Source organism: Brachypodium distachyon, chromosome 1 (genome assembly GCF_000005505.3).
Source record: "Brachypodium distachyon strain Bd21 chromosome 1, Brachypodium_distachyon_v3.0, whole genome shotgun sequence".
Taxonomy (NCBI): Eukaryota; Viridiplantae; Streptophyta; class Magnoliopsida; order Poales; family Poaceae; genus Brachypodium; species Brachypodium distachyon.
Window position 1 is genome coordinate 25,172,172 of NC_016131.3, and position 10,034 is coordinate 25,182,205.

General features: G+C 44.5%; 1 protein-coding gene and 1 long non-coding RNA gene across 5 annotated transcripts; one reads left to right on the forward strand and one right to left on the reverse strand.

Moving 5' to 3' along the window:
• Positions 1-269: 269 nt before the first annotated feature.
• Positions 270-4,726, reverse strand: LOC106865816. 3 transcript variants are annotated; one of them, XR_002962219.1, is made up of 6 exons: positions 4,147-4,642; positions 3,968-4,078; positions 2,401-2,571; positions 2,249-2,304; positions 653-690; positions 270-558 (listed from the first exon to the last, which is right to left on the reverse strand). It is a non-coding gene; the product is annotated as an uncharacterized LOC106865816 (long non-coding RNA). The 3 variants fall into 3 exon arrangements; XR_002962218.1 differs by having other exon boundaries at positions 653-788; positions 3,968-4,726; XR_001405133.2 differs by having other exon boundaries at positions 3,968-4,640.
• Positions 4,727-5,476: 750 nt separating this feature from the next.
• Positions 5,477-9,408, forward strand: LOC100844630 (phytoene synthase 2, chloroplastic). 2 transcript variants are annotated; one of them, XM_010241125.3, is made up of 8 exons: positions 5,477-5,637; positions 5,746-5,840; positions 6,035-6,653; positions 6,810-6,860; positions 7,341-7,513; positions 8,182-8,417; positions 8,550-8,742; positions 8,837-9,408. In XM_010241125.3, exons 3-8 carry the CDS (start codon positions 6,158-6,160, stop codon positions 9,008-9,010), a joined length of 1,323 nt encoding a protein of 440 aa, XP_010239427.1. In that variant the 5' UTR covers positions 5,477-5,637; positions 5,746-5,840; positions 6,035-6,157; the 3' UTR covers positions 9,011-9,408. The 2 variants fall into 2 exon arrangements, with proteins under 2 accessions (XP_010239427.1, XP_010239422.1); XM_010241120.3 differs by lacking the exon at positions 5,477-5,637 and having other exon boundaries at positions 5,665-5,840.
• The last annotated feature ends 626 nt before the right edge of the window (positions 9,409-10,034 follow it).

A 10,034-nucleotide genomic window follows, 5' to 3' on the forward strand; every position in this document is an offset into this window, starting at 1 on the left:
TCGGAGAGGGAGGCGGGTCGAGCAAAACATTCGGAGGGGGAGCCACCGCCACTGGGAGCAGTCTGACATGAGCTGATGGGCAGATGGATGCTAAGCTACCTACCTACGTGGCACGTCCTGATCATCTCTACGGCCTGAATGAATCAACACAAGAAACTGGCCTGCAAAAGTAGGAGTAAAGGTGATCTTGACTCGACTCCTTGGTGGCTAACCTTTCTGGCTACTCTAGCCTGCCAGAATTGCGATTGATCTTCTTACAGCTGCTACTACTTCCTCCCTACCAAGTGATTCAAAATTGTCTCTATACTAAAATACATTTAGTTACATGTAATAAAAAGTCACTTAATATCAAATTGAAGGAGCAGTTGTGCTGTGTGGCTCCTGAACAGAAACAAGCTAGCTAAAGCTATCTACACAAGAAGTGAGATGCATGCATGTGTGACAGAAAGCTTTGGTGTTTTAAGACAATCTGCCGCAAATTGACGTCAGTGTTAGCTGCTACTGTACAAGATTGCTTCAATTCCTCCCCAGTGAAACAGCCGGTGTCATTTGGGTCACCTGGATGGATGTATATTCAGGACAAGTGTTGCATGTATGCATGAGGACGAGGATCAAGAGTGCAGATCATCGATAGATGGATAGATAAACTCACATGCATGAGTGAGTAGCTCTTCCTCCCAGCTGAAGTACCTGCAGCAGCAGCACTCTATCAGATCGAACGGATCTCCTCCAATCAGCATGGATCAATAATGCAGCATGCATTCAGTTCCCTGTTCCTGTTCCTGTTCCTGTTGATGAGTGATCGATCGATATCAGTGTACGGTACGTACGTAGAATCGACGCCATCATCACTAATGCATGCGCTAGCATTCTAGCCTAGCTAGCAGCAGCGGCAAAATGACAAGAAACGGATCAAGACCATTCATTCATTCAGTTGAGTCCTGCTCTACTCACACCAAAAGACACATGCAGCTGCAGTGCCTTCGATCCATCTCTACAGTGGCTCCGACAGGTGGGGCCGGTGCCACCATGTGAGCGCCCATGCACCTTAATTAGTTTCTCTGATTAGGATGAGGCCTTGATCCCCTTTTTGCATGGCAACAACAAGATAAACAAAAGAGAATGCATGCAAAAAAGCTATGATGCTAAGTTGTTGTCGAAATATAACATGTATCTACACGATTTTTAAGAATAAATATATCAATATTTGGACAAATTTGAGTCGGGAATTTAGAATTCAGAGCGAGTAGTAATTAATTAAGTGGAAGAAGAGGATGCACATGCATGCCTAACCATTGTTCAAGAAATCGTCCGATTAATCGCTGATCAACAAACCACGGTGCAGATTAACAGTTATCCTCGCAGTTAATCGCCCAAGCCGATTAATCGGTCCCCTGCTCGAAGCCTTGAAGAGCTTCACTGGTGCCTTTGCTTCCTCCAAAGCTGCTGCTGCTCCCATCCATTTTCACTTATGTCTTTGCTTCTCTTGATTTGTTTTAGAGGGCTGCACCTTCCCAAAGTTCTCATGTGGCAAATAGCTCAATATATAATTATATATACTATATAGTATAATGGTCGATCAATTAATGGTCGACCAATTAACCGATTAATCGGTAATCCTTAACCGAACGATCAGTTACGGATTTCTCGAACAATGTGCCTAACTGCATGCTTTCCCTGTCAGTACGACGTATGGTTGTGAAGATCGATATTTTGGGTGGACTCAAATAATTAAAGAGGTCAGAATTTTTTTGGGTGATAAGACTCGACTTAAGAATCCCAGAGAAAGACTGAAATGCCTACGGCATGTGCACACACAGACACATTTGCTCCATCACTTTGCTGCCAGGAGTACGCACGGATAGCCATGCATGCATATATATAAGTGTATAAATGTTTTGTACTATCTGTCACGTGCATGCATGCCATGGCTAGCTTCCATCCATATGCGCATGCAGCTCAATCTAAAACAAAATTCTATAGACTGAAAATCGATCGATCACACACACTTGGCAATGTGGGTAATATTGGCTTGTGATATTTTCCAGATATCCTACAAATTTCGATATTCCTGGTATTATATACAGTAATGCATTATACAGGTGGTGTTCTGAATTGAGGAGGGTACCTGTATGTTTTACTTTGTGCAGTGACTGCTAATTCGATGGCATGTTTACGTTACATGTATGGTTTATTACTTATTAGTGTGACACAAAATCATCAATTAACTTGATTGTAACAGACATACCTCTCAATCAAATCAAGTCCACGCATGCATCATGCATGTAGCTTCTGAACCAACATCTGCAAGAATATTTCAACACAGGGAGTCAGAATCAAACCGGCCAGTACTGGTGCATGTGTATAGTACCACTAGCTTCTGCACACATATCTCTTTACCTGATCTCGTCTATATGGCCTATCATCAAGAGAAAAAGTCAAGAACCAGATGCTTATATGCTCAACTCCCTCTGAACTTGACTCTGAACTTGATTGACTGTCCATCCAGCGTGTGCTGATTAAGCAAACACGCTCCATCCAGTGTGTGCTGATCAACCAAACGCTAGAAATCTAATGCACGTACAGACATGTGTGGAGATCAGAAACAAATTACGAGAGAGATACAAAAAAAACTGTAGAAATTAAAGAAATTAATTCTTCTTCAGACTTCAGTCAAAAGTCAAGACTCAATTAGACTGCATTTGTACAGACAGTAGTACTGCCTGATATCTTGGCCATACATCACGAGATCAAAACTTTTGACGCGCCATGTCCTGTGTGCACACGTACGTGTCACACAGATCCATCGAGGGGACCAATCAAACCAACTTTCACTGCAGATTTTTTAGTTGGAGCAGCTTTTGTACGTTAGAGCATCTTCAGCGGGCTTCCCATTCCTCCCACTGTAGTCAGATTTGGGGTATTTTTGAAAAAAAACAAGTTCAGCGGAAACCCCTGTCACATTCCCCAAATCTAGCCGGCTCCTTCTTTTCTCAAATTTGCTTTCTCTCCAGCAGACTCCCTAAATCCTACCTTCTATAATTTATTCATCTCTTTTAACTTTTTGAAGGAGGGAGGAATATTTCAATGCAATAGTTGGGATGGGGAGTCCCCATCGGGCTCCTCAGTTTAGGGGCTCAATTTTAAGGGCTCTGCTGTTGATGCTCTTACCATCTTTTCTGATAACTTTTGGCCTTTGGGGGTCTCCGGTCGATTGACTGAGGCTCATTACGTATCAAAATATTAATCATAGTTTGGCACATGGATGAGTCGATCTTCATGTTCTTGATATGCGATTTGTGGGTCATGGATGCATGGATTGGATGGATGCATTATTTATCTGAAGGTTTAGAGGATCATGCAAATAATATTGCACGTACGTCAGAAGGAGCACGTAACAGCCGGCCGGCAACTACTAGGACACGTAAAGCAAGCAGAGTGCTACGTGACATGTAGAACACAATTTAGCACTAAATTGATTGTAGTCTTAGATCACATAATAGTACTAATGTTTATTATGAAAAGGAGTCAGTGAGTAGTAAAATCCAGAAGCAGAAAATGCCACAGATTTATTATTTTTGGCAGAGAAATTAAGTTGTAGTAAATGCTATATGAACCAAAGAAGGGACAGAATCCCCTGTGGGTTCAATTGGTATCCAGGCTCTGAGAAGGCCCAAACAACTGTTGATTAGTGCCATGGGCCTGGTTGGGCTGCAGGATTTGCCTCATGAGCCCATAGAAACAATTTCATCGTTCTTTACTCTTTAGTTCAGACTCACCTTATTTCATATCAGGTTAAAGACTTTTCCCCTGTCTTGTTTTTCCTTTTCAAGATCATTCGAAAGCAGTGGAAGCTCCAGTCCAAAGAAGATTAAAATTTTTCGTGCTAAGCGAGGAACTAGATGAGGCACTTGACTTAATCTAGTGTCTTATCATCAAACAAGTAATAGGGGAAGAGCCTAATTACCATGTCTGCTTGTCTTTCCCTCTGATCCAGCAATGCCTCCTTTTGACCAAACCAAGCTTGATCCACCAAGAGGCGGGCATATATAGCTTTCTCTTCTTCCGTTGGCTTTCCCTGGCCACAGAAAATGGTCAGTCAGACTTTCAGGGAGGCATTGGCAAGTAAATCAGTAAAATACGTACGTGAGAGACTGGCTCCATTCATCGATGGACTACTTCATGAATGCAATAGGAATTAGTAAATAGAATGCATGGTGACCCCTATATATGTGCACAGAATCATAACAGACTGACTGACATATTTCCTACTAGTTTTGGTCAAACTCTCTAAAAACTGCAACAGGTACACTTTCAGGACAAGTAATAGTATTTTTAACAAGTTTTTCATGAATGTTTCCCTAATATGATATGCTTGTTTTTGGTCAAGGCAGAAGCACGAATGAATGAATGCACCGCACATATATATAAGACGAAGCTAAACTTGAAGTGCTGGAAGTTTTCTGGTAAAAAAATAATCGATTTTCTTTCTTTTTTTTGTATGCTCGATCTTCTTTTCAGCTCCACCACACAAAATGCAGCAGAACAGAGTGCTGGTGCTACTTCTTGCTAATGCAGGTCGCACGTACGCCCGCAAAGAGAGGAGACACGCTTTCATTGCCTTTGTCTTGTGCTTCACCAAACTTCCAACCACATATCCATCACACAATCTCACACCCATCCCCAGTGCATGAATTATTTATTTGTTTATGAAGAAACCCATATTTATGCATGAATATAAAATGAGAAGGAAAAAAACTAAATGGAATGGTTAAGCTATAGATTATGTGTGTAGAGCTTTGCGTTGCCTGAGAACTACGTAACAAACTTGCAGCAGCAACATTCACAAAACAGAACAGCAGCAGTCTCATTTCTCTTTGCGAGACAAGATAAATCAAAGCATGTAAAATAAGACCATGTATGGAAGAAGAATAAGTTAAGTAATACAAGTTACTAAGCAATAACGAGACCAATTAATGGAGGCCCTTCGACAAAAAAAAATAACGAGACCAATGGAGAAAACGAAATATACTCCAGGAAACAAAGCAGACATGTTCAACAAATAACATATACCAAGGTTAAGTGAAACAAGTTACTAAGCAATATCAAGACCCATGGAGAAAACAAAATATACTCCAGGAAACAAAGCAGTCATGTTCAACAGTTAATTACTGGTGCCATGCTCTCTGCAGTACTACTCTGCAAGCCAGGGAACTAACAAATTAGCAGTCATTTTCTTTCTGCGAGGCAACAAGGCATGAAACGCATGCCATGCCATGCCATGTCACTGGTGTGTGTTGGACAGGGACCACGGCAAAAACCTCTTCCACGTAGGACGGCACCAGCAAAGGATGGATCCTTTCCCTTTTCCAGGTGGCACCACTGAGTGCCCGCCAAGGCACGCACCATCGGCACTCCCATGTGATAACTCAGATAACCCTATCCTTTCCCCCTCTCCCCTCTCCTTCTGGCCCTTCTCATCTCCACGTCTCTCTTTTCCTCTCCCCTGGCCTCTTTCTCCCTCTCTCTCCAGGGCAGAGAGAGCTTAATTACAAACAAACCCAGAGCAGACACACACACACGACTTTGTCCTAGCATGCATGCCACCCATGCTGCAACCTTAGTATGGCATATACGGTATACATATGCATTTTAGTTGGAATTTATATGCTCCCACGTGTATATACATGTAACCCAGGGTCTGGACAGAAAGGAAATTGGTTGATGGTGATTTGGTGCATGCAGTGCAGAAGTTGCAGCAGGCATATGCTAGAGGGATCGATCGAATAGATTGAGGCTGCGAAGAAGTGTGTGGAGGGTGGTGGCTCTGTTGATAAGAGGTGAGTGGCCTAAGCTGTCCTCCTGCAGCTTCATGGAGCTATTAGCCTTTTGCCCAACCGGAATTGTCACTATTGAGTCACTGGTGGTTCACTGCAAGCCTGTGTGTGTGTGTATGCATATATGCAGGCGTGCACGGCAAACTGGTGGTCTCTAGTGCGGCCAGCACTCACTCACACTTTTCTTCTTCTTTCAGTTCTTGGCTCATCTCTATCGATGCCAGAGTAGTGAATTCATCGTCATACATACGTACCTGAATTCTCTGACAGAGAAGAACTCTGGTGAGTTGGGTTGATCTCATCTTGTAGCCAGGCACCAGATGGCAGCCACCATCACGCTGATCGGAGCAGCGTCCCCCGGCCTCGGCGACGCCGGCTGCCGGGACACCGGTGGCACTGCCGGCGGACACCATGGGAGCTTCCACTGCTCTCGCCTGCTGCTGCCCAACAACAAGAGGAGGAGGCCGCCAGTGGCGCCGCGGCGGTGGGTGCTCTGCTCGCTCAAGTACGCGTGCCTCGGCAGCGTCGGCGAGCCGGGGGAGGCGGCGGCGGGCCGGACGTCGATGACCTCCCCGGTGTACTCCAGCTTGACCGTCAGCCCTGCAGGGGAGGCCGCCGTCGCCGTGGTGTCGTCCGAGCAGAAGGTGTACGACGTGGTGCTGAAGCAGGCCGCATTGCTGAAGCGGCAGCTGCGCCCTGCCACTCTCGCCGGCGTCAGGGCCAGGGAGCCGCTGGAGGTGCCGCTCAACGGGCTCAAGGAGGCCTACGGCCGCTGCGGCGAGATCTGCGAGGAGTACGCCAAGACCTTCTACCTTGGTACGTAAGTCCGACCAATCAAGTGCTTCTAGCTGCTACTCTGTCTCGAGCCATGGTGGCAACAGCTTCAGGCCTTCAGCAACATCAAGTCCGTGCATGTTGTTGTTCTGATGATCAATCATGGAGCTTAACTCATGCGTGTCTGATCATGGGCAGGAACTTTGCTGATGACGGAGGAGCGGCGGCGCGCCATATGGGCCATCTATGGTACTATATCTGCAAAACTGACCATGTGTTATTCCACTGTTCCATTGCTTCCCTTTGTGTATGTCAAATTGACAGTAAATTTCAGCAAGGTAATTGAAAAGGCTCCATAATTTGGGACTCGCATCAGATATGCACACATTTTGCATGAGTTGCAGGTCCTCTACAGTAAATGCTACTGAATTTAAATCAACTTGCAAAAGAATCTTTTGACACATCCATTAGATACTCAATTTGCCAGCTTTTTCGAGTAACCGTGTAAAATTGGTTCCCAATGCGAGTTGTGACGAATAGAAACATTGCTGAACTTGCATGCTATGTATTTTATAGATATGTGGTCAGTGAAGAATAAAGGTCCCCCAATTATACTTATTGTATTCATCGAATTACTTTAGGAATATGAATCTGAGGTACTGTCAGTTTTTAAATGAGATATACTTCAGTGCATCACTAACAAAAATCTGATGCATGAAATTTGTGCAGTGTGGTGTAGGAGGACAGATGAGCTTGTAGATGGTCCAAACGCCTCGCACATCACACCGCAAGCATTGGACCGGTGGGAGAAGAGGCTGGAGGACCTCTTCGCGGGACGCCCTTATGACATGCTCGACGCCGCTCTCTCTGATACCATCACCAGGTTCCCTATAGATATTCAGGTAATAGCTGGTGTTATCTGCACTGCACATCACAATATATATATCTGGCGAGTCCCGAGTTATATGATGCTGATAGACTAGAGTGGTTTATGCTACCTTCTACTAGTATTAGATTCCCCAGACCATGCAATTTTAGTGCAAGATTATTAGGCCTGCTTAGTTGACAAGAAAGTCATTGGTTTTTTTTCTCAGCCTTTAGTCTCTGATGCTATTATTCAGTTGTACGAACTTTTCGCACATTGTAGTGGGGCTATTCCAGTTGACTAGACTTGGGGGAATCATTTGGTCCAAGATGTCTTTAATCAAAGGAAGGAGGGGAATTATATGATGGACTTTTGAGAATCAACTGTTGCTTGCACAGTCCTCAAAGCTGAATAAAGAACTGAAGGTGGAGTCAATAAGTCTACCCAATTGTATGGACAGTGAGAATTATTTGGATTTTCAGTCTCTTTCCAGAAACAAAAAGGCAATTTGTCCTCGACGTAGAAATAAACAATGAGGATCTGTATAAGGATGCAGAAGGACAAAGGGAATCAGGGGCAGTTCATATAATTTGAAACCTGAAAATACTGTATACAGCGCTCTTGGTCTTGCTTAGTTCTTACAAACTATATGGCGCAAGCCGATAATCGAAAATGACTAACTCTTATGCAACAAACATATGCCAGCCTTTCAAGGACATGATCGATGGGATGCGGACGGACCTCAGGAAGGCGAGATATAAGAACTTCGACGAGCTCTACATGTACTGCTATTACGTTGCAGGGACTGTGGGGCTAATGAGTGTTCCTGTGATGGGTATCGAGCCTGAATCCAAGGCAACAGCTGAGAGCGTGTATGGTGCTGCTTTGGCTCTCGGAATCGCGAACCAGCTTACCAATATACTAAGAGATGTCGGAGAAGAGTAAGTCAGAAAAACCAATGGAATAGTTTTATTTTCCCTTTACAGATTGTATCTAGAACAATCAGGATGTATAGGGGCATTTAGAAATAGCATGGTCCTGAATATTTGTGTGTTTTCTAATAATTTTCCCAGTGCGAGAAGAGGAAGGATATATTTACCGCAAGATGAACTCGCAGAGGCAGGACTCTCCGATGAGGATATCTTCAGTGGAGTAGTCACAAACAAATGGAGAAATTTCATGAAGAGGCAGATCAAGAGGGCCAGGATGTTTTTCGAGGAGGCGGAGAGAGGAGTGACCGAACTCAGAAAGGAAAGCCGGTGGCCAGTAAGCACTATATCACCTCAACAGCCAACAGAAGAACATCATTTTTACTGCTTATTGGTAGATCAGTAATTTGGTTTTGCCTGATCCATTGCAGGTTTGGGCCTCTCTATTGTTGTACAGGCAAATTCTTGATGAGATCGAAGCAAACGACTACAACAACTTCACAAGGAGGGCCTACGTCGGAAAGGGGAAGAAACTGCTGGCACTTCCTGTCGCGTACGGGAAATCGCTGCTCCTGCCGTATTCGTTGAGAAATAACCAGACCTAGATCGAAGAAACGCGGAAGAAGATGATCAGGCTAGGCTAGATAGAAAAATAGGGCGATTTCATCGTAACATCTGCCTTCCAGCACTTCCTCCTCAAGTTAGAAAAAAATGTGGCAAATCGGTCAATTTTTCGTTCGTGTGTGTATCAAATGAAGTGCTGGGAGAAGGAAGGAAGCACAGCAGCCAAACCTAGATGGAGCAAGACTGAATGTTTGCATGTATATTATTGCTAGAACTTATTAGAGCATGTGCATTTGAAAATAGAACACCATGTACACTGGTTATCGACCCCGTATTTGGGGGGGAACGAGAATGGTCTTGTATAAGTGTATATATTCAAACAATTGTTTGTCTGTAAACCTGAGAGAGAAAGGAAAAAAAAATGGAACTTCTTTTAGAAGAGCAGGATGCTTGCTGCTTAGTGGGCATGAGGGAGACCAATGGTGCAAAAACTCAAGAAGCTTGAAGAACATAATGGTGGGCATTTCTTTATTTTTCCTTCCCAAAGTGTCGTATTGCGAAGGCCTGAGTAACAACTGACCTGACCTTGGATAAAAGAGAGAAATATGTGCTGTGAGTATGTAATTTGGATCGTATATCAGCATCGCCAGTCGTTTCAGATTTTTACAGTAGCACCACTGACCTTGACCATGACTGTGGATACGAAATTACTACACGTACGACATTTTGCTGATACGATTCTCGTACGACGTGAATCCAGTGGACTTCCTTGCTCTCCATCGAAGGCTGCTATGCAGCGTCGTACGAGAATCGTACAGAATTGATCGTACGCATAGCAGCCAAACTGCTAATCCGACGCTAAAAAAAACTGCTAATCCGAAACAATTGATAACGCACATCCTTTGGAGGCACCTGGGGCAGAGAAAAAAACCAACCTGGGAGGGATCTCGATGCACGCGGCGGCGGCGGATGGTGCCGTGCGGGGCGGCGTAGGAGAGGATCGGAGGGCGATCGCGACGGCGGCGGCGACCCGTCCAGTTCGCGGGCACGCGCGCGCTCCGGCCA